At 37.8% G+C, this 24,678-nt stretch overlaps 2 protein-coding genes across 3 annotated transcripts; one reads left to right on the forward strand and one right to left on the reverse strand.

Moving 5' to 3' along the window:
• Positions 1-396: 396 nt before the first annotated feature.
• On the forward strand, positions 397-21,125 carry ABRAXAS1 (abraxas 1, BRCA1 A complex subunit). 2 transcript variants are annotated; one of them, XM_070612707.1, is made up of 9 exons: positions 397-946; positions 2,719-2,809; positions 5,675-5,711; positions 9,071-9,137; positions 10,455-10,651; positions 11,431-11,550; positions 13,442-13,526; positions 16,000-16,114; positions 16,695-21,125. In XM_070612707.1, exons 1-9 carry the CDS (start codon positions 860-862, stop codon positions 17,126-17,128), a joined length of 1,233 nt encoding a protein of 410 aa, XP_070468808.1. In that variant the 5' UTR covers positions 397-859; the 3' UTR covers positions 17,129-21,125. The 2 variants fall into 2 exon arrangements, with proteins under 2 accessions (XP_070468808.1, XP_070468809.1); XM_070612708.1 differs by having other exon boundaries at positions 880-1,257.
• On the reverse strand, positions 20,073-24,620 carry MRPS18C (mitochondrial ribosomal protein S18C). The gene is made up of 6 exons (XM_008517198.2): positions 24,434-24,620; positions 23,574-23,626; positions 21,971-22,054; positions 20,890-20,947; positions 20,287-20,346; positions 20,073-20,202 (listed from the first exon to the last, which is right to left on the reverse strand). Exons 1-6 carry the CDS (start codon positions 24,618-24,620, stop codon positions 20,126-20,128), a joined length of 519 nt encoding a protein of 172 aa, XP_008515420.1. The 3' UTR covers positions 20,073-20,125.
• Positions 24,621-24,678: the final 58 nt, after the last annotated feature.

The following is a 24,678-nucleotide window of genomic DNA, read 5'->3' on the forward strand; positions in this document are numbered from 1 at the left end:
CCACACAACAAACTCAGAATTGTACACTACTAACTCAATTCAGTAGCCTGATATTTTCGTAAATTTCAATAATTTAAAAACTATAGCTTTACATTTTGCATGTGTTTTGGGGGGTGGGATTGTCAAGCCCTGATCTTTAGGTTCCGCTTTACCATTTACATCAAAGGCTCCAACACAGTATGGTTATACCTATCAGTAAACTATCAGAACAGTGCTAAAAATCTATGTATTTTTAAAATTGATCTGAGTTCTTAATTTTCTGAAAGCAGGCAAAGAAACCAAACCCGTCTCCTGCCCCACCCCTCACACGGATGGAACATTGCAGTAAAGTTCTAGAAGAGACAATCCCTGAAATGCGTATTAGTGTTCTAGAAGTTTCAATGGGCAGCGTCATGCACTTTGAAAACCCTAACCGTTGCACATCCACTGTGCTACTACAATGTCACCCAGCAATGCTTTTATTCTGTCAGCAGCGTTCCTTTTTGATAGTTTTGGGTATTTGGCCACGGGTCCGTGGCAGCAGGGGGCCACCCACACGCATTCCCTGCTTCTCCAAAGAGGCGTACGACACCGCGTGGCCCTTCTTGGGAATCGGCCAGCGGAAGGCTGGGAAAGACCCCAGGAATGAGCCCCCGGCCCGCCACACGGGCCACAGCCGCCTCGCCCCGCCCTGCCCAACAGAGGGCGCCCGCGCCTCCCCCGGCGGCCCGTAAGCGGAGTGCGCTGCGGCCTCTGCGCCGGCGCCGGCCCCGCCCCTCGCTGGCCCCGCCTCGCCGCCGCCCCGCCTCGCCGCCTCAGGATCCAGCCGGCGCGCCCGCCCCGTTCTGCCCCGCCCCCCGGAGCGCGCTGTGGCGGCAGCATGGAGGGAGAGAGCACGTCGGCGGTGCTCTCGGGCTTTGTGCTCGGCGCGCTGGCCTTCCAGCACCTCAACACCGACTCGGACACGGTGAGCCGCGGGGCGGGGCGGAATCCCCTGGGAGGAGGCCCAGCGCGCGGGCGCCCTCTCTGCCTCCGCCGCCGCGCCGGGCGCTGCCCTCGGGCCCGCCCGCCCCCTACGACACTGTGTGTTTCGGCGCGCGGAGCGAGTGTGCCCCCCGCCCCGCCGCGCTCCGCCTCCCTGGTTGAACTTGGCCGCGAAAGGGTAGTCGGAGAGCTGCTCCCGCCGCCGCTCGGAAGGGGCTCGTTAACTTTCCCTTCTCCCGGCCGGCGACGGTCGTTTTCAGAGACGACTCCATTTGTTCTTGCAGAGCAGCAGCTGTGCGTGTTTGCGGAAATGGCAGATGTTGCATCCTGAGGCTGTTTTTGGGAAATGGTGGTGGATGAAAAAAGCTTATGGGATGTTGGCTGTCTGACTTTTGTTTTGCATTGGTATCAAATCTCTTAAAGTGTGAGGCCTCAGCTAGTTCGTTTTCTCTGCTTTCAGTTACAATTGAAACATTTAAGTTTATCCTCAAATACTAGATATTTAAATGCTTATTTCATACTTTTTCTTAGGTTCAAAACCTCTGGATGAAGTTAAATAGTGAAGTTTTAGAATACAGTGCCTATTTTTTAAAACTTTTATTTTTGTTAAATTACAAAACACTATAAAGCTTCGAGCCCGGAAAGGACTGTAGTGTCTTAGAGTGTTTAGTGACTTGCTAATACGGTTTAGAGAATACCGTGCTGAACAAAGCCTAGTAATTTCAGCTAAATTTTGTTTTCTTCGTTTTATAATGTAAGGTCTGTCTTATCCAAAATGGAAATTACTTTGGAATGTCTTAGAGTGAATATAAACAGAATGGGTCTGTAACTTCTCTGTAGCTTAAAGGATTAGCCCTTGTTTCTTGGATCTTTCTCCCAAAGTCTTTGAAAGGTGGTTTTCTGGATAGTTGTACTTGGCCTTGTCCCTGCTGCCTTTCCCAGGATTTGTCTGGAACACTTGAGTGCAGAGTTCTGGGTTGTTCCCCCTTGATTCCAGAGAAGACCCACATTGTGGAAACATTCCTTTGGTGCTCTTCTTTTAATGAAATGGGAAAAAAAAAACATCTTAACTAATTATAAAGAACGTAAAATCTTCATTGCTTGTCAGGCACATTGGGTCTTTAAATGTGCCGAGACAAATAATTGAATTCTCCGAAATTCAAAGAAATCACTACTGGGGTGCCAAAATGTATTTTTAAAAGAATCAAGAGTCGCAGCTCCCCTTTGAGAAAGCAGACTCTGATACTGAATTCCAAATCTTTAATGTTTTGCACAATTTTTCGCCTAAAAGTACTGATCATTGTGTCATTTCGTAGCTCAGAAGCCTCCACTGGCTTCCAGAAGCATGTGCCATTAATCCAGAGTCCTTGGCCCGTCATTTGGGATGTTCTGTTATTGGCGTGACTCCTGTCTGTGGTTTCCTTACTCACAATTGGAGCCTTCTGCTCCAGGGCAACTGCCCTGCTCCTCATTCCTCAAACATAGTGTACTCCTTTCTGGCTTTAGGCCTTTTGTGCTTCCGAGTGTACTAGCAAGCACCGTGGTATTTACAGTCTCTTTTACTCACTCAGTTTTATTTAACTGTTCATGTTTCCCAACTAAACTGGAAGTGCACCTGGTCTTTCTTTTGTGTGCCCCCCAGCTAGTAGCACACACTCATACATTGTAAAATACTTGGGAAATATTGGTTAGTTAAGTGACTGAATGGTAATTTTATCAGTGTATTCAATATATTTCTTATTTTTGTCTTCATAGGAAGGTCTTCTCCTTGGAGAGGTGAAAGGTGAAGCCAAGAATAGCATTACTGATTCCCAGATGGATGATGTTGAAGTTATTTATACAATTGGTGAGTGACTTATTTCTATGTCTCCTATTTTTGATAGTTTATGCTGAAAGAGATCAACATACATTGCTTTTTAAATTGTTAAAAAACAGATGCAAATTTTTAAAAGCAGATTTTAAAAGAATATATTGCCTTCATTTCTCAATTAAAATTAGGGCCCTGGCCAAGTCTAGAGCAAGAAACAGTATGGCATATAGGAAGCGGGTAAGGTTACTGTGGGGAAACAAGGATGAAATAGCTCCTGCATATATTTAAGTGGCAGGAACATGGACCAGCAAAAGGAGGCGGAACCAATAAGCAAGACCAAGAAAAAAGATAAAACAATTTAGACAAAAGTGTTAAATGCTGCAGAAAAGTCAGAAGATGAGAGCTGAGAAAACTCAGTGATGAGGTAATTGAAAACCTTAAGTTATTTCTGGAGTATAGTGGGGAAAAGACCAGAGTGCACAGGGTTCGAGGAGTGAGTGGTGAAGCAGCTGCAGCTGGTGGCAGCTGTTCTTTCAGGAAAAAGGGGAAGGGGAGCTTTAAAATACAGAGAGAGTTTTCTGATTATCTAACGTACACAATTTTTTCTAAGCACATTTTTTTTAGACAAAATTGGTGGTGTGCTTTATAAAAAATTTGGCATCACAACAGCATATTGTATCATGACCATTTTGCCATGTTAAATAATCCTCTAAATATCATTTTTTATAACTGCATTGTGTTTTCTATGGACTTACTCTATGGCTATATGTGATTTCAACAGTTCTTACGTAAATAAATTATAATCAGAGTTGTTTCCAATTTTTCATTATCATAAATTATACTACAGTGAACATCCTTGTGTATAAATATTTTTCTACATCTATTATGGATAGATTCCTGGGAATGGTATTACGTCAAAGGGTATGAACATTTTTAAGGTTCTTGAACTGTACTAGCAAATTGCTTTCTAGAAAGATTACATCAGTTCATACTCCTACTGTATGTCATTTTTGTTTGCCACTTAATGAGTAAAAAAAATACTCATGAAACCAACAGTGGTTGCCACAGAGAAGATGATAATGAGAGTGAGTTTAAATCTACTTTATATATTTACTTTACACACATATACATTTATATATATGTATATAAACGTATACATATATAAAATTTATATATATATATACACTTCCATTTTTAACCTGTTAAAGTGGCAAACAATATAAATGTATATATGTGTAAAGTAAATATATAAAGTAGATTTAAACTCACTCTCATTATCATCTTCACTGTGGCAACCACTGTTGGTTTCATGAGTATTTTTTTTACTCATTAACAATACACAGAATACACACATATAAATGTGTGTATATGTTTATTTACACAAAAGGGATCATGCTATACATAGGTAAATATCTCTAAGATAGCATTACTGCAGAATAGTATCAATTCTTACAGTTTTTCATTCTTTCTAATGGCTTCAAATGTCCATTGTATGAACATACCCTAACTTATTTAACCAGCTTTGAATGACTTTCTGGTTTTTTGTTAATACAAAACACTATAACAATGAACATTTTCTAGTGCATATATCTTTGTGCCCTTGAGTATATCTGGAAGTCAGATTCCTGGAGGTAGACCATTGCCTTTTGGAAGTCATGCCATCTTGGACTCTTCCACAATCTACAAAAGTGCCTGAGTCCCCACACTCTTGCCATCACTAGGGATTATCAGATTTTTTTTTTTAAGATTTTATTTATTTTTATTTTATTTTTCTTTCTTCTCCCCAAAGCCCCCCAGTACATAGTTGTGTATTTTAGTTGTGGCATGTAGGACACAGCGTCAGTGTGGCCTGATGAATGGTGCCATGTCTGTGCCCAGGATCCGAACTGGCGAAACCTTGTGCTGCCGAAGCGGAGTGCACAAACTTGACCACTTGACCACGGGGCGGGCCCCATATCAGATCTTTTAATCTTTGCCAATTTGATAAGTGAAAAAAATATCGTTTTAATTTGCATTTCTTAATTACAAATGAAGTTAAGTGTTTATATATTTGACTTTTTGGGGGGCCCTTTTTCTTTGAAAAGAACAGGCCTGTTCTGTGCTTTGACTATATTTCTACTGGGCTACTTTGCTTTTTCTTACTGATTTGTAATACCATATTGTAACTGACGTAAGGAAACTGGCCTTTTGTCACGGGTTACACATGTTCATCAGTTTGTAAGTTTACTTTGTTAATTTTTTTTTTTTTCCTGGTCAGCTGGAGCTTTAAAATGAAGCCTTTAGGGCATTTTTTTCCCTAATTATAATTGGCATGCTCCCCAAAGTATGTAATATATTTTGAGGAGTTTAATTACACAACCATTTTTTGAGTAACTCCATTGTGCTTGGAGCACCACTAAGCTTTAAGGTATCAGGCAAGTGCTGTAGGGACGCTTAATGTATTTGCTCAACTTATTTTAAAATGTTGGATTACTTTAAAATAGATGGCTAACAGGTACAATTCAAGATCTACAAATTACTGCTCTGCTTTGGTTAATGAGATTTTCATCACTTTTATACTTTCCCTTATCTACACCAGAGTGTGTTTGGCCAGTGAGCAGTTACAAAGACTGTTTCTGTTCACTGTTTTTTCAGAGGGATTTATGAAAATGTCTAAAAAAAAATATGTAAAAAGGATGATCACTTTTTCTATACAGATGTATTTCTACTGACAAGAGAATAAAATTCACTGCTTAAAACCTCTGCCTGTTACTTCATCTTTAACATGGAAGGAATGATAACATAGGCTTGTTGTGAGGATTAAATGAGAAGATGGTAAAGTACTTCCTGGCGTGAGGTGTTCAATATATGTTGTTCAAATGAAAATTAATGTAATCATAACTAAAAATTCTTTTTTTCTAGACATTCAAAAATATATTCCATGCTATCAGCTTTTTAGGTGAGTAGTAAGATCGGGTAAATGATCCATTGTGAAAATTATTCTCTGCAAGTGAAGTAATTTTTAAAACTAACAAAGTATCTTAGTTACCAGTTATATATGGTGGTACTGATTAAAATGAAAAGACTGTTTTCTTGAATGCCTGAAAATTCACTTGTTCCTTTCAGTTCAGTCTAATAGCTTTTCTCTGTACTGATGTGCTTGCTTGAGCTGGCTCCATGGCCTCCTAGGTACCAGTGTACCTGAGGATTGCTTTTCCTTCTCACACCAGTCACCTCATTGCACGTTATAATCCCAGTGGCACGTTCTCATGCATAGCAGCAGCCCGTTTTTTCTACCCTTTTCTTCTAATTATTTTGTCATGTTTCCTCACTATCATATTTTTTAATGTTATCTTTTGTCTATTAACTGGTAAGGTTCTTTAGTTAGCCTGCTTCCTGTTGCTCTTCTAGGGTGAAAACTTGCACTCAGTCCTATACATAGTAGTAGTACTGTTGGCCCTAATAGGCTATGATATCTTTAAAAACTTTATTGTGGTGTAACATACATATAGAAAAGTACACAAATAAATGAATTTTCATAAAGCAAACGCATATAACCACAGCATGGTGCAGTTTTAATGAAATAGCTTTATGATTTACATAAACAGTACATGCAAAGTCAGCATGGCTATCTTACAGTCGCACTGTATGTACACATCTCTGCGGTTGTGTAAGAGTTACAGTGGAGCGTATGGTTGGTGGGGGGGTGACAGAAATAAAGGCTTAGTGTGGTCTTAAACTGCTGTACCAGAAAGCCACCTCCCACAGTGCCTTTTATACAATGGACATATAAAAATATTTGTTGAATGACTGAGGGATTCTTGGCGGAGACTCATAGTAAGTTCTTCCCTGAGGGACTCTCGACCAGCAAAGGATTAAGAAGGGAGAGTGAGGGGAAAAAAAAAAAGAAGTGATTCTTTCTGGCAACTACCTTAAATAGAGCAACTTAATAGAATCTTAGAGCTAAGGAAACCATCTGATCGAGGGATGAGAAATCCATGCCTCAGCCTTTTAGCTTTACAAGATTAAGGTGGGGGAGGGGGTTAGGTGAACCCCCTGAAATGGCTCTCATTTGAAAGTTTATTACACTCTTCATGTTGCCTTAACAATAGGCCTAAAAAGTTTATGATATAACCAATGCCACAGACCTGGTCAATCGTAGGGCAAAACTAGGAGAATCAGTATTTCTTGAGTTCTAATCCAACAGCATACCAGGCTGTTTCTTCCCTGTTTTAAATAATATAGGTGAACACATTAAAAACAAAGTCTTCTGATACCACACTTCTTGGAGTCCGAATGGAATAAACTTTTTTTTTTTTTTAAGATTTTATTTTTTTCCTTTTTCTCCCACAGCCCCCCGGTACATAGTTGTGTATATCTTAGTTGTGAGTCCTTCGAGTTGTAGCATGTGGGACGCTGCCTCAGCATGGCTTGACGAGCGGTGCCACGTCCACACCCAGGATTCAAACCAGTGAAAGCCTGGGTGCCTGGAGTGCGCGAACTTAACCACTTGCCCACGGGGCCGGCCACTGGAATAAACTTTAATGGCTAGTTTTATGTTCTAATGCAGAGGCTGGCAAAGTATGGCCCCGTGGCCTGTTTTTATATGCCCCTCTATCTATGAATAGTTAATGTATTTTTAAGGGTTGTAAAAAAATAAGAACAACTGCGGCTGGCCCTGTGGCCGAGTGGTTAAGTTCGCACACTCTGCTTCAGCGGCCCAGGGTTTCAACAGTTCACATCCTGGGCGCGGACATGGCACTGCGTGTCAAGCCATGCTGAGGCGGCATCCCACATGCCACAACTAGAAGGACCCACAACTAAAAATACACAACTATGTACCTGGGGGCTTTGGAGAAAAAGAAAATCTTTAAAAAATAAAAATAAAAAAAATAAGAACAACAGAGGAATATGCAGCAGAGACTGTGTGTTCAGTAAAACCTAAAATATTTACTATCCAGCCCCTTACAGAAAAAGTTTGCCAAACCCTCTGTAATACATTGCTTCTCAAAATTTTCCACTGAAATACACTGATAAGCTTACTTCAGGAATCTGGGGGAAGTACCTGGAAAACAGCCCATTGAAGCCTAAAACTTAAAGTCACTTAAAAAACAAAAATGCAGTTTTAACATAATTCTACTGCACAATATATCTATTTCTATATAAAAATGACCCCCTTCCCAGAAACTTCACATAAAATCAGTGCTTGCGCAGAAGATGTACACTGTTCCCTATTGTTTCTTATACACCCGGGTGTATTGCCTTATCCCCAGTTTGAGAAGCTCAGAAGTGGACCATCTACAGAAATATGGGAATAAACTCATATTGAGAGTTTTCATGTTGGAATAATAAATAGGTAAAATGGAGGGATCTGTTGGTCAGCTAAATATCCCCCTTTGGTAGGTGGAACACTTTATTTTGTCTATTTTCCCATTAAAATTTTTTAATGGAAAACTTAATGTAAGTCTTTGTAAATTAAAAAGTAAAAATATATTGCCCATTAGGATATATTTTTTTCAGTTTTCTGTAGCTAAATTTTTTCAGTGTACAGATTAGTATTACCAGTAAAAGCCTATTATAGTGAATATTATTTGTAAAGGATTTTGCATAACAGATATTTCACCATCATAGAAAGAATATTGTTGATCTCAGTGAATGTTAAAAGGAGGAAAATATTATTTGCAATTATTAGAAGGGAAGGAAAGCTGGAAGTTAATGCTTTAGAATGTTTTAGAATATGTCTCAATTCTCCCTACATCTTTGACATTCCACCTACAGAACAAAGACCACTAAACTAAACCAACACCTATTCTCTCCCACCCCTAAGAAAACAACCAATCAACTTCTAACGCATTTCTCTTAATTTTCTGTAAGTATAGCTTTTGAGATTAGCAATTAATAAATTGTCTTGTGATTGTGCTTCTCTACTCATATTACACATTCTTTTGTATGTATCAATACTGAAAAAAAAAGTTTTAATAAGCAAATTGTGAACTGGCTATGTGAACTTAGATATACCTGTACTTAATGGATGGTTTGTTTTGTTTTAGGTTAAAAAAAATGTAATGCCCGAATTTATCTTTTGAGGTTTCTCCACTCCTTTTCCTTTTTCACTGTTTATGGACCTCGTATTTCTACTACTTTAAGTCTGTTAATTTGAGAACTTTCCCTATTTATTTTAGACCTACATCTGATGGACAAGTACGTATATAGATTTTGGTTGCGTATTTGGGTTAGGAATAACTAAAATTAAAAGTGCTGATAAAATCCTTCGTATTTTTAGCTTATTTGAAACGCCTTTAATTTTGGCTTTTACAGCTTTTATAATTCTTCCGGAGAAGTAAATGAGCAAGCACTGAAGAAAATATTATCAGGTGTCAAAAAGGTATTCCCTGATGTAGCTTTTATTTTTTGGTATTATTTGTATTATTTTTGGCTCCTAAAAACATATAAAAACACTTTGACAGAACTTTTAAGCAGCATTTTTCTGCACAGTGTCCTATAAAGGTGAGGAAAGCCTTGTTCTTTCCAGAAATTCAAAGCAAAGCTAGTCATTAATGGTATTAATCTTGTTCGCATCCTTCCCTTGACTATTCTAACTAACGCTCATCTCTTCCTCTTCTGCGTTTCCCACCGTGCCCCTTCCCAGTACCATTCCTTGAAGGACTTCATCCATTACTGTTATTTTATGGCGCTGCAGTTAGTTTCTTGTAGTGCAGGAACGATTTTCTATACAGCACCTAATGTGAATCCTCCACAGCATACTTGGTGTTCAGTTAAAACTTGCTGAATGATCAAAATAGATTTTTTTTTTTTTACAAACAAGTTTTTTTCTGTATACTTTTTCCTCTTAAAACTTTTTGATCTGAGTTGAGAATAAAAATAGATTCGGTAAAAGAAGTTTCTTTCAAAAAAACATCCTTTGTTGAAAATGCTTAGGCTTTTCCCCTTAATTATATTGGATATTTAAAAATGTACCAGTTATGTTTGAGTTTTAAAAAGAAGAGAAATAATTTCTTCGATTTAAACGTGCAAATACAAAACTTCGTTGCTGAAACTGTCACTGACGGATCTCAAAGCAATGTGGTTGTTTTTCTCTGCTATAATTACTAAGTTTTCAGTAAATGAGATTTATTTTTCCAGTTAAAAAAAAGGTTTAATGATACCAACAACACATTTGTTGGGCATGTTACAGTTTAGAAAGCCCTTGCATATGATCTTATTCCATTTTGAAACCAACTCTGTCGGGCAGGTGATAGCATTCCCTTATAAATTTCACTTAAAAGCTACAGAGTTCAGCTTATTTATTTAGTAAACCAAGTATCCATGCAGGAAGTTAACTTGTTTTCATTGACATTTTCTTTATTTGAATTTTGACTAAAGATTAAGATTTTGAGATAGCAAATGCCACAAAAGAAACTAGAGGAAGTTAAGAATTTTTTTTCTCTAATCTTTATTGAATAAAATTGTAGCCCTGTAACTGAATGGAAAGTAATTTAACTGCAAGTCAGTTTGCATACTTTACAAAAGTAAAGTATATACTTAAGTGTAAGCTTTGTTTATATGTGCTCAAAATCTTGCTAAATATTAAGAAAGCCGTTCTTAAAGGCTGTCAGTTTTATTGCTTAATTTGACAGCAAGACACATAATAATTGTAACCATTAAGGTATACACCTGATATTTTCTCTGTATTTTCTTTCAGGAGGTTGTGGTTGGTTGGTACAAATTCCGACGTCATTCTGACCAAATCATGACGTTTAGAGAGAGACTGCTTCACAGAAACTTACAGCAGCATCTTTCAAGCCAGGAACTTGTTTTTCTGCTGTTAACACCAAGTATAATAACAGAAAGCTGTTCTACTCATCGGCTGGAGCATGCCTTATATAAACCTCAGAAAGGGTAAATGTTGGCCAGTCACTGGCTATCGTTAGCTAATAGAAAAATATGCCCAATATTTTTATTTTACTTTTTGTAGCTTACCAAGTATTTTCATATATTGTTGCATTAGATTGTTTCAATAACCCTCTGAAGTGGGTCTTACCATCTTTCTTTACCAATGGGAAAATGAAGGTCACATAAGGAAATTAGAAGCCCAGTATGGAATGCTGAAACATTCAAAAACACAAAACTTGTGTTTTTGGCACTGAGAATTTGCTGTTATTTATCATAAAGTGGAAAAAATATGTGTGCTTTAGAAATTGGTTACTAAAAGATACAGTGTAGAACTGAAGCCCAGGTACTTGAGCAGCTTTTTATTACTCTGCAAGGGAGCGAGGTGGTGCTTGGGGATCCACCAAAAGGTGTTCACAGGGACCCCCCATGGGTTCTAGCAACACTTTCATGGAATATGAGAATTTAGTTTAAAACGTTACTGAGATTAATTTTATTATTCATGGAAAATAGGACAAATCTCAATAATACTGCCCTAGTCTTAGATGTGCTAATCAGCTAAAATAGCCATTCAAGTATTTTTCACACAATTATCTTATACTACGCACATTTCACAACTTTTAAAAGCCATTTACCTCAAGTCAGTAAATTCTGTATTGGATAGGTAGTAAGGAATGGAATTTTTTGTTTGTTTTTTTAATCTTGTAGGGGAAAAGTAGTCTATACTGATAGGTAGATGCTAATCTTTCACTTTATTCTGTTTATATTTTAAAATTTTATTTCTTCAGACTTTTTCATAGGATACCTTTAGTGGTGGCCAATCTGGGCATGTCTGAACAACTGGGTTATAAAACTGTATCGGGTTCCTGTACGTCTGCTGGCTTTAGCCGAGCAGTAAAAACACACAGGTGAGATTCCTCAATTGCTTCCCCCAAAACTTAGTCCTGTTCATTTTTTTAAATTAATTTTATTATACAACAGCAGAATGAAAATGAAAGGAAAACTGACTAATGACCATGTTACTCAAGTATACCAAACTGCTTGTACTTTCTCCATATTGCCTTCTATCACTTGTCCATTTATAAAATATAAAAAAGAGGAGGGTTGGGGGCCAGCCCCTTGGCGCAGCAGTTGGGTGGGCACGTTCCACTCCCGTGGCCCAGGGTGCACCAGTTCACCTCCCGGGTACCGACATGGCACCGCTTGTCAAGCCATGCTGTGGTAGGCGTCCCACATATAAAGTAGAGGAAGATGGGCACAGATGTTAGCTCAGGGCTAGCCTTCCTCAGGAGAAAGAGGATTGGCCCCAGATGTTAGCTCAGGGCTAATCTTCCTCTAAGTAAGTAAATAAATAAATAAAAGAGGGTTGTTGCATATCCTGCATATTTTAACCTATTTATTCTAAGACTAAGTAGCCTAAGGCAGCAGTGCAGATTAAAGGCATGACATTAGACTAGATATTAAGTAAAGACAAAAAATGAGGCTCACTCAGACTGTAGCTGAGGTATAACTTTTTTTTGGTCATTAATAAGTCAGAAATAACAACGCTGGTTCTATACGATACTGACTAGAGTGTAAACTTTATGAAGAGACTAGATTTTATTTATTTTTGTGTTCCCACAGTGCTTAACAGTTGCTTACAGAAATTGAATAGTAGTCCCCCATACTTGTGCTTTTGCTCTCTGCAGTTTCAGTTACCCTTGGTCAACCGTGGTCTGAGAATATTAAATGGAAAATTCCAGAAATAAACAATTCATAAGTTTTGAATTGTGTGCTGTTCTGAGTAGTGTGATGAAATCTAATGCCAACCCACTCAATCCTGCCCAGGACATGAGTCATCCCTTTGTCCTGCGTCCTGGATACGCTACCTGCCCCTTAGTCAGTTAGTAGCCAACTTAGTTGTCAGATGGACTGTCGAGGTATCACAGTGCTTGTGTTCAAGTAGATCTTATTTTACTTAATAATGGCCCCACTGTGCAAGAGTAGTGATGATGGCAATTTGGATATGCCCAAGAGAAATCATGAAGTGCTTCCTTTAAGTGAAAAGGTGAAAGTTCTCCACTTAATAGGAAAGAAAAAAAAATCACATGCTGAGGTTGCTAAGATCTACAGTAACAGATTTTATTACAGTATATTGTTATAATTCTATTTTGTTAATCTCTCACTGTGCCTAATTTATAAATTAAAATTTATTTCATATATGTGTGTGTGTGTGTATTATATATATATATGAAAAAACAGTATATATAGGGTTCGGGTACTATCCGTGGTTTCAGGCATCCACGGGGTGTCTTGGAATGTATCCCCCACAGATGAGGGGGGACTGCAGTACCACATTTCATTGATTATAAGATGCACAGTTTTACATTTATCTCAAATTGGGATGTCTTACAAACCGTGCCTTAGTATTGTTTTTCTTTCTTCGTGGTATATAAAATAATGTTGCCTCTTTGAATCAATGACTTAAACTCAGTAAAATATTTTTTGAATTGACTGGTCCCCATTGCCAAGAAAGAAACCTTTTTCCCCCCTCCCTCCTTCAATCTTTATCTGTTTTTACAGAACCTCTTTTTTGAGTCCTGGCAATAGTATTTAGGAGGCTAAAAAGTTTGCTAATGTGAAGGTAGATGAACTAGGTTTTCTGGTTGGTTTTGTTATATACAAGTAGGTTGACAAAATTATGGTCCTTACAAAGCCAGTAAAAAGAATCTTCCATTGTTCCTAATGACAAATAAGTTTTCATCGTATCATTAAAATAAGTTCTGTACACTTGCCTGAGAAAACGGTGATTTTTTACAGCTCTGAATTTTTTAAAGAAGATGGATCTTTAAAGGAGGTACATAAGATAAATGAAATGTATGCTTCTTTACAAGAGGAATTAAAGGTAAGTTAACATTAAATATCAAACACTTAAAGACCACTTCTAGAGTTCATATCAAATTGATCCCTGAAATTTTCTAGGGATAACATGACATTTTAGATTTCTATTTTGCTGTTAGTTTAGCTTCAGTTACAAAGACCTCAATCTCAGTGGCCTACAAAAACAGAAGTTTAGTCTCACTCACATTATATCTTGGCTACAGTTCTGTTCCTGTTCTAAATGTCATCGTCATCCTAGGATCCAGACTGAAGGAGCAGCCCTTATGTGGAACATGCTCTTCTCACGACAAAGGGAAAAGAGCAAGAAAGTTGGTGGAAGTTCACAACAGCTCTTAAAACTTCTGCTCAGAGCCAGCATGTCACTTCTACTCACGTTCTGTTGGCCAGAGGGTGTCACAAGGCAATAGGCAGGGATAAAAAGGGAAGCAAATATTTGGGAACAACAATCTACCACAATACTAAGTTGTATCTCATTGTGTCAGTTCACGTCCTTTGAGACATCAAGATGGGATTACATGCAACAGATTTATTGGGCCTGAAAAGTATAAGAGGGAAGGAGCAAGAGCAGGCAGGGAGACTTGGAACGCAAGCAGGACACCTGAGAAAGGAGATGGGGGAGAGTGAGGAGAGTGGAGTAGGAAGAGCTTTTAGACTGCAGGGCAGACAAGTTTCAGCCAGGCTGATAGGGAGGCTTTGAACAAAGCTGTCCTACAGGAATGCACCTGTACTAATACCCACACTGTTCTCAGTCACTGGTGAAGAGCAGCCTAGGGGAAGCGTGGCCTAAGCGCAGACAAAGCAGTGGACTCAAAAGGATGGCAGCTGGGGCTGTCGGTAAACTATGCTTCCTCCAAATGGAGATCTGAGAAGTCTATTTCCGTGGCCACCATACTCATCAGTATAGCACACTAAGAGAAGTGGGGTTAATAAATTTTACACACTACTAATGTTGCACACTTTTTTTTTTCCTTTGGTGAGGAATACCAGCTCTGAGCTAACATCTGTTGCCAATCTTCCTTTTTTTGCTTGAGGATGATTGTCGCTGAGCTAACATCTGTGCCAGTCCTCCTCCATTTTCTATGTGGGACACTGCCACAGTATGGCTTGTTGAGTCATGTGTAGGTCCACACCCAGGACTGAACCCACGAACCCCAGGCCACAGAAGCGGAGCATGTGAACTTAACCAATACGCCACCGGCTGGCCCAGCACACTTTTTTAATATGAATGATAAATAGAGGAACTTTAGAAAATAGAGAATCATCCAGAATCTCAACATTGTAACATAACTGTTTTACCTTTGCCATATTCTCCAGTTTTTCCCTAATGTATACATGCTTTTACACAGTTGACAGTAATGGGTTCCTATAAATTTGTGTCATGATTTTTATTGATTTGATATATCATTAAACATTTTTCATGTTGCTCCTTATTCTGTAGATCTTTTTAATGGCAGTGTATTTCATAGAGCAGTACTTTAGAATTCTTAATGTTAAAAGTACCAACTGGGGCTTAAATAGGGAACGTAGAGGTAAGTTACAGGAACTGTAGGCAGACAGCAGCTGAGCTTCAGGAAGGAATTGGATCCAGGAGCTGGAATGCCATCAGAACTTTCTGTCCCTTTGTGTTTGCACATTGGTTTCCTCTATAGTATCTACAAATCTTTTTATTCATCCACTGGCCGAACAGAGAATGGCCATCCCACAGCTCCTGCGTTTAGATCTCTTCTATTCAAGACATCAGAATTTGCCAGTTGGTTATATATTATCTCTGCTTGGGTCAGTTAGGATTAAAGTTGGTCAACGGGGTCACTGGTGAATTTTTACAGCAGGGTGAACAAGTTGATGAGAAATAAGCTGGGCAGACATCCTAGAAACTATCTACTTTAAAACTGGTGTAACAACCTATTACCCTATGATTGGAAATTAGTTACTTTTGATTTGATATTATACTAGGAAACATCATCTTAGATAAATTTTTGTTATTTATGTAAGATACATTCCAAAAATGAAACCACTGAGTCAAAGGGTATTAGTACTTAAAACTGATGACACATAAATCCACTCTGCTTTTCAAAAGTAATTTCTTTTACAGGAATTAAAATCTTTGATAGTTTTATTTCATAAGAGTAAAACATAGTCTCTTTAATGTTAAATATTGGCAGTAACTGCATCTTTCAAAATTGTTCATATTTTCTCGTTTTTTTTGTTTTATTTCTGTGTATTATCAAGGAAATAACTAGTATGGTAAAGTTATGTATAAATAGGAAGTTAATACATCTGGAAAGCATTTTATAACTATAAAACACCAGATAAGTGTTTGCTGAATTCCTCCAGAAAATAGCAAAATAAAATAAAATTTTTGTAAAGGCAGATAATGTTAGATATTATGTACCATGAAGGATATTTTATATTATTTGTGAACGTAGACTGTAGTACACAACTTGGAATTTTAGTTATGCCCTTATTTTATTTTGCAGAGTATATGCAAAAAAGTGGAACACAGTGAGCGAGCAGTAGAAAAACTACTAAAGGATGTAAACAGATTAAAACAAGAAATTAAAAAAAGAAAACAAGCACAGATTCAAGCAACACGTAAGTAAAAAGTTCACATGGGCTGGCCCAGTCGCATAGTGGTTAGGTTCACACACACTGCTTCGGTGGGGTTCGCAGGTTCAGATCCTGGGCACTGACCTAGCACCACTTGTCAAGCCACGCTGTGGTGGCATCCCATGTAAAACAGAGGAAGACTGAAACAGATGTTAGCTCAGGGCTGATCTTCACCCAAAAAAAAAGTTCATGCATTACTACTTTCTGTGCTTTTAAAAAAATTCTTACCGATTTGAATTATGGATGAGCCAGCTGCACTAACTGATGAATTTGTCCACCGTAGGATTAAAAGTAATTGTTTTACTAACATTCTTAAATCCCACTGAAGAAAGAAATGGTACTGTTGTAGCTATACTATATTGTTGATATTAAAGAATATAACTTTAATTTTCTTTTAGAATATTGTGCCATATAAATTGGAGTTTGGGATTATGCTTGTCATTTTTCTTACTTGAGATATTTTGATAAAATTGTTTAGTCTTTTTGACCAAACTTTACTAACAGATAATTATAAAACCTTTGTAGAACAAATACTGTATGCTGAACTGTATTTTATCTTGTTTAGAAGAGAAGAATGTCCAAAAAGACCCTCAGGAGAACATTTTTCTTTGTGAAGCTTTACGGACTTTTTTTCCAGATCGTGAATTTCTTCATTCATGTGTGATCTCCTTGAAAAATAGGCATATTTCTAAAAGTAGCTGTACTACCAACCACCATCTCAATGTGGTAGACAACCTGACCTTAATGGTAGAATACAGTGACATTCCTGAAGCTAGTCCAGCTGGTAGTACACTGCTAATGATTAAGCGTAAAGCTTTAGATACAGATGATGGAGGATGGCAATTCAAGAAGTCACGGCTGATACAAAACAAACCATCTAAAACAGATACTGATAGTAGTAACCAAGAAAAAGCATCCACAACGACCAGCCCAGAAACTGATGAAGAGATTGAGAAAATGAAGAGTTCTGGCGAATATCCACAGTCTCCTACATTCTGATCCTTTTAGGCCAAAGGAGATTTTTGGTTGGCTGAAGGGTAAAGCAAAACATTTCTGTTATTTTTACTATGTTCAACTATTTGCAGGAATACATAGATAAGTTCTAGTGCATTTATTTTATAAAGTACTTTAAAAAATATCAGATACTTTTATTTTAAAACCAAAATCTTTTTGCCCCTTTTACTAAACTGTTGAGGGAAAAGTTTAAATAGATACTCTTTTAAACTTGTATTCTTTAGAATTGGAAAAGAGAGATTAGCTAGCCTTACTTTCACAATATAAAGAAGTCTAAAGTTAATATGCAAATTTACTTCCTTTTTATCTAAGTCGTTAAAATTCTTACTCCTTAAGTTATGATAAATAGTACATTATGGCTAGAGTTGCCAGATAAAATGCTGGACACCATGCAATATTAGGGACATACTTAACATTAAAAAATTATTTGTTTATCTGAAATTCAAATTTAATTGCATGTCCTATACTTTTATTTGCTAAATCTCCTAATTATGGCACAACTATAACACAATACAAATAGTAACCTTTCCCTAGTTTAGAGTCCTTTACACAAAATGGAGTGAATTCAGAATTTGACTACAGAACAAGCCTGGTAATGCAGTGTGTTTGAGATCAGCAATTGGTCAGTTAGCTGAAAAGGCCAGTTTAAGTGGGACTCAGAAATGATACATACATATATACACACATAGGATGTTTATCACAGAGATTTCATTTTAACATAAAGCACAAGTATACATTCATCTGTCAACTTGTTGTAGGGTCAGGAATGTTTCTGCAAGTGTTAAGTCCAGTGACTGGAGTTCCTATGTAAATGACACCCATTACTTACCCTTTACAATTCCCAGTTTTAGTTTCTTTAAAGTGAAAGATTTAAAGAAACTTGCAAAGCAACCTAAGTACAAAATGCTGATAGGTTTTTTCATTTCACAGCACCCTCCCACTCCCAACCTTACTCAATTGTCCTAACCTAATGAGGTGATAGACCTTATTTGACAACTATTTTTTTTTAAATGTAGTTATCAGCTCTTTCCAGGGCATTTACTTAGTTTTCATTGCAACAGTAACTTTCTTTTTAATGCTCATACTTCATCAATGCAAAAACAAATACAAGCGACAGATCTGAGAACAAAATAGCTGACTCTTGGTAACGCACAACTCAACAGGTTTGGAGAGTCACGGGCTTCAGTAATTTTTAAGGAAGATTGTAAATCCCTAGTTTTATCTAGTGAGTTGGTTAAGTGGAGGTTGGCAAAGAGAATTTTTACTGTGTTTTTTCTATTTGTCTTTTCCACAATTGTGAGAATTTTCCATGAAACATACACATCACATGAAGCCTTCATGTTTCACTCACTGGATGAAATACTGAACACACTTTGCCCATTGCTCTTCCATCTGTTACTTCCTAGGTGATAGAGCAAATTCACAGCTAGTATCAAAAACTATCATTTACCTGTGTTTTAAAATGCACCGGTTACCATGGGGTGCTTATGAGGCCCACATAATACCTGGGATGATTTGTGCAGATAATGAGTTTCTGCTGGGATTGTTTTACTGGTTACATAAGCATTGTGGTGTTGTGCAGGGCAGAAGGAGGGGAAACAAACTGTCAATCTGAACCCTAATTTAAAAATAACCATAGCCATCACCAGAGCATATGGAACTTATCACACAGAACATAGATAATGACTAAATGTAAACAACAAAGGAACAAAACTGGATATAAAGGCTAGACTAGGAACAAAGAAACAACAGCAGGCAGCATATGCAAATGTCTTCTGAAAACAATAGCTTGAAATTTTTCAAAGACTGCTTACACACTTATTCAAACTGAAGTCTTAAATGGGCCTTCATACAAAGTTCAATTTGCTAAAACTCTAGAGGTACAAAAGCATTTAGCTCCTACTTTTGCACAGCAATCCATCTCCTTTGAAGAAAGCAATGCTCAATTTTCAATTAGAGAAGCTTGCTGAAGTCGTTAGTACACAGCTGATCGTTCCATCATTGAGGAGCAAGAGTCCTTATGGGATATTTTTTCCCATTTATTCTCCATCTTTTGGCAGTTTTTATCATTGGAGTTAAGATAAGATGACGTAATAGATTGCCTGTGGATCAGTTTATTTAAAGGATACTACCAGTTTCAGGATAGACTAGTCCAGGAATAAATGTTAGGTCCCGTGATAGCACCACTAGCCATCCCCATGTTACATCTCTGCAAAGAGAAGGCCCACTGTCTTAGCCAGTCATACTTATATTTGCCAGTTAGAAAATCTTCCTGAGCAATTTCAAGTCCACACCCTACACATGGGATTTGCACATTAAGCATTTCACTTTCCTGCACCCATATCCCTAAAATCCCATTTACAAGACAGAATCTGAGCCTAAAGTAAAATTCCAATACAAGTCATCCCTTCCATATTTAATATCCCAGTATCAGTGGTATATTATTGTATGAGCCTGTTTGTGGACCAGATATAAGTGACAATCCCACAGCACCGTTTTTATTCATACGTATGTAAAAGGTAATGAGTATTAACATTTTAAATCTTTTTTTTTTTTCTTCTTCTCCCCAAATACCCCCCAGTAGATAGTTGTATACTTTTAGTTGTGGTTCCTTCTAGTTGTGGCATGTGGGATGCCGCCTCAAAACTGCCTGATGAATGGTGCCACGTCCACACCCAGGATCCGAACCCGAGAAACCCTGGGCCACCGAAGTGGGGCACGCACACTTAACCACTCGGCCATGGGGCCGGCACCCCAAATCTTTTTTTTTTTTAATGAACATTCACTGATTTGGAGAGGAAGCCTCACTTCTGAAGCACTTTTTCCTCATAAGACTTCATATTATTAAGTTTTTAACTTAGTAAGTTTGATAAGATTTAGTCTAGTAATTTTCTACCCAAGTTATTAAATCTTATAGTTTGAGTCAATATTAGCATCACAACCAGTTGTAAAATAAGTTTATTGATGATAACCTTATATAATTTACTCCCGATATTTGATGTTACAGACTTTAGGGTCTTTGAGATATGCAGGATCCTTGTATGTAACTGGCATAAACCCTGTAATGAGATAATTAAAGTTCTTCAGAAAAGATAATGAGGAAAATTTTGATTAGCCCAAATCATTTTTTCAGGTACTCTTACCCATTATTTGAGCTCTCTTAATCGCTTTTGTGATTTCTTTTTGTTTCTTCCCACAAAGACCTATAAAAGAAAATGCTTTCTTATTCATAAAAAAGGCCAGTACTCAAACTGCCTAACAATTGTGTAAGTCAAGGAAGGGTTGGAAAATCTGTAAGACAGTAACATCTTAGGCTTTGCAGGCCATACAGTCTCTGTCCTAACTTCTCAGCTCACACCGTCGTAGCTCATAAAGCAGTCAGAGACACTAGTAAACTAAGCTATTTACAAATGATGGCAGATCCAATTTGGCCTATGGGCAGTAGGTCCCTGGTTTACTGGTTTAAATAATCGTCTTGGAAGGACGATAGCATACTTCAGAACATCAGTGCCGTTTTTTTAGGCCCAAGTTTTCTACATCTTGTCAGCCTCTATAGTTAACTGAGCATAAGAAGACACGCGAAATAATCTTTTGGCCTAAGAAGAGCCTTTCTTAAAGTACCTGTAGTATCTAGTCTAATAGTGATTTATAACACTTTGAAAATTTGCCAGTTTTTCTTAAATAAAAGAAGTAGATCTATATAATTCATATCTACATTTAAGTTGCTATAATAGAAAACAAAATACCTGTTATGTGCCTCCCATAAATGCATCCAGTAAATGGAGAAATAAACTGGGACAAAAGCTGGAGTTTGATTGGGAGAGGAAAAAAAATTTATATTAATATATGTTATTCAACCTTGATTGTGTAAATTTCAAAAAACAAAGCTATTTTATGTTACCTTCAAGTTATGTAAAGGTTTATTAATAAATTTCAGAAAATGTCATAAAATATGAATAAAAATACTGAACTATCCCATTAATCAGTCATCTTTTTAAATAACTAATTACTAAACACTCTTACCTAGTGTGCAAAAAAGTCTACATAACAGATTAATGAGCATATTCTTTCAGTGCTAAAGCTGTTCTCTTGACTTTTCCACAGATGACTTTTCTAAAATACTGCTGCTTACAACAGGGTACTAAACATTTCACCTCTCATGATAAGCTATCACATAACAGCAGACTACAGTGAGGTCTTCAAAAGGTACAGGTACATCGGGCCATTTGCCGTAATTTATGTTTTATTAATTTAAATTCTTCAGCACTTTCCAGGTGCCAGGCACTTTTCTTGGCACTATGCATAATCCTCCTAATACGTTGCATTTTAAACTTTCTTGGTTTTTCTCCAAGGCAGCTATCACTTTATACTATTGTCAGCAGACTTAGCTCCAGCATTACTCTATCCACTAAATTTGCCACTTTTAATTTGCTGAGTGATGGACAACAGATAAAACTATATTTGAAGCAGTGATACTGGTGTGAGGTAGAGATCAGCTTCACGAGAGGAGCTTTTTCCAAACCACTCAACTCCACCAACTGAGAAGCACTGCCAAGGTGAGCTCTGGCTAAGATGTTTGGGGCAGAGAAAAGAGGAAGAAACGTTGAGCTGAAATAATAGCAAATGAAGGAGAGCCAGGGGGCTCTTATTCGAATAAAATAGATACCGTATACATGGAAGTATAACCAGATTTGAAATTATGAAGTTTCTAAAACAGCTGCCTCTGCACAAAGCCTATTATAAAACACTTGATTCTCTTTAGTTGAGACTAGTAAAGAAGCAAAATCCTAAAATCAAGTATCATAGTGAAGTAAAACCAGATCTCACCTGTACATTCTTATAATCTACACGTTTTCCACACAAGATACATTTTTTAAGAGGCTCCTTATAAGGATTTTCCATTGGAATGGGCTAGGATAAAGGAAAAAAAAATCTGGTAATATAGTTTAATGTGTTAATTTTGAATTAAAAAAATTAAATCTTAACATTACCACATTTAAATCTATCCAAAGGATTAGTACCTTTCTTATTGTGAAAAAGAATAAATACAACAGCTTGGCTTGTAAAAACAATCAAGTACTTCTGAAAATGATTCGCCATTTTAAAGAGTTCACTGTGCTTTGTCCATATTCATACAAGTATTTTATTTTTAGTTTGGTTAAGGAGGAATTAAGTCATATAGGATTCTGGGATAAAATACAATCTTTGGAGAAAAAAGGGTTTATGGGGGGGAAAAAATTCAAATCTGCGATGACTGAGTCTCTCCTCAAAGTGTTTTGCCTAGGCTTAAGTTAGTACAATCCCTAATCCATCCCCATATTTCCCTATCAGATGTTTTATCACTATTTTTATGTTATAAAAACACAGTGCCACATGGTTTACTGTAACATAAGGTTCTTTGACCAATTTTATGGCCCCAGACTGCTTTATAAATTTCTGTCAGCCTGGTTGTTGTTTCTTTCTTCACTACTGCCTCTAAAGCTTCTGTACCAATACCTCCCTCCTACAATCAGTATAGGTGTCCCCCGTCCAGAGATTCTTCATCTAGAAATGCCTAAGAAGTCCTTGAACCCCTCCCTGTAGTTCTAGGTAAAATTTCAAATGAATGGGACTGTGTGCCTCTTTCTGAGAGAGCCCATAGCTTTCATTAGAATCTCAGTGGGATTTATAACCTAAAGAGGAGCTCTAGTGATTTCCTTTACTCTCTTGAACTATTGTGTGAATTAGATGACCAGGATGGATGCTCCGAGGAACTGGAGGAGTTCTTTTGTTTTTACCAACTCCTCAGACTTCCTTAATCCAATTTATACTCACTCACATATAATGACTGACTATATTCTTTCTCTACACTGCTAAGTGCTTTGTATGGTCTGATTAGTGTTAAATTATCTTTGCATGTAGCAACAAAATATACTGCCCAAGTCCAATGCTAGTACTTGAAACCCATAAAAATGCATCTACAGGTTGGAAGAAACTGTATTTAATGTCCTGGTATAAAATTAATTTTGATCCCTCATTTACTAAGACAGCCCCCACCCCCAAAGTGATGAAAGGGGTAAAGACAGAATTGAATTTGAAATGGGGAAGAAAGCCAAGCTATAGGTAAGGTTTGCACAATCTCTTTGTTGGATTATATGCAATTATTCCATCCACCAAAACTATCTTTATTTTTTAATTCCCAAAGCACGTCCTTAAATTTAAGATCTAGGAAGAAAAATATGGTATTACAGAAGCCGTGCTTCTTGCTGGATTCTAGGAATTCTCTTGCTTCAAAACTCAAGTGTCTATTCATCAATGAATTATAATTTTCAAATTTAGGCTAATGATTATTGTTTTGTCCTCCAGCTGAACTCTATTCAAATAGCTAAAATATAAGAATTGGGTCATATTAGCAAATGCCTTATAAAAAGGAAGAGAAAAAAATTCTTACCAGGTCCTCATTGCTGGTTATCTGTTTATATTGTGAGCAACTTCTCCACAGCACTGCAATTAAAAAGAAAGAACAACAAACCAATTCTTTTTTTTTTTAATCTGAGTAGCTAAAGGAAGATTTTTGTTTTTATGGAAGCAAGATGAATCAAGGGACACAAGAGAAAGGTTTTATATTCATTAGACTCACAATGACTGGATAGAAACCCTTAGATTTGAGAGAGATTAAGACTTAAGATAGATATGCTTGCTTTCCAGGGCTTTGGGGAAACGGCATATATTTCCCCACCCATAACAACCTCTCACCCGCTTTCTTACTAAAATTTATTTTCCCTTCACTCCATGGTTAGAGACATTTTACTGCAAACACGGGAGAAGCAACAGCAAGGCGCTGTCATCCCAAAGGGAAAAAAAGAGTAACAGATCCCCTACAAAGAGTCGTTATTGATAGAGAAGCACAGAGAAGATAGAGGGGAGGAAATGACAAGATTCAAGAGCCGACCTTACAGTTGCGCCCTGATCCAAGACCTGACAATCTGGGATCTGTGCTGGATGATTCTGGAAACGTCCCTTCCTCACCAAGTTTCCCCGGAGATCTTTAGGCAAGTCTGCCTCTTTTGGATAATCATCTCTCTCTCCTCGTGTGTTTTTAAAAAAAGAGTGTACTGGACATGTCATGTCCCCTCCAGCTTTAAAATACACTAGTATTTTTCATGGGCCATTACAGATTCCAGCCTATCCTGGAGAAACTGAATCGCCTGGAACCGGCGTCGTTTAGCTAAGTGACGACTCCCCCGGCCTAACTAGGGCGGAGGGAACGGCTGCAATGCTCCAAAGGAGCGGAGGATATGCAGACTTTACCCGCGTGAGTCCCGGGATCTGTGAGGCAGACAGCAGCCCTGACGAAGGGGGTCTTTTTCCTCCCCAGACCACTGCAAACAGCAACCAGAGCTGCCATGGTTCCTCGTCCCTCTCTTCCTTTTCTCTTTCTAAAGCGTCCTGACAAGTCCCTTCCGGTGCTCTTCCCCTGTTGACCTGAGGACTCCATTCAAAGGTTCCGCGGGCGAACTCGGGACAGCAGGAAGAGTAGGTGGGGTTTTCAATGC

The sequence above is a fragment of the Equus przewalskii genome, chromosome 3, assembly GCF_037783145.1.
Source record: "Equus przewalskii isolate Varuska chromosome 3, EquPr2, whole genome shotgun sequence".
NCBI lineage: Eukaryota > Metazoa > Chordata > Mammalia > Perissodactyla > Equidae > Equus > Equus przewalskii.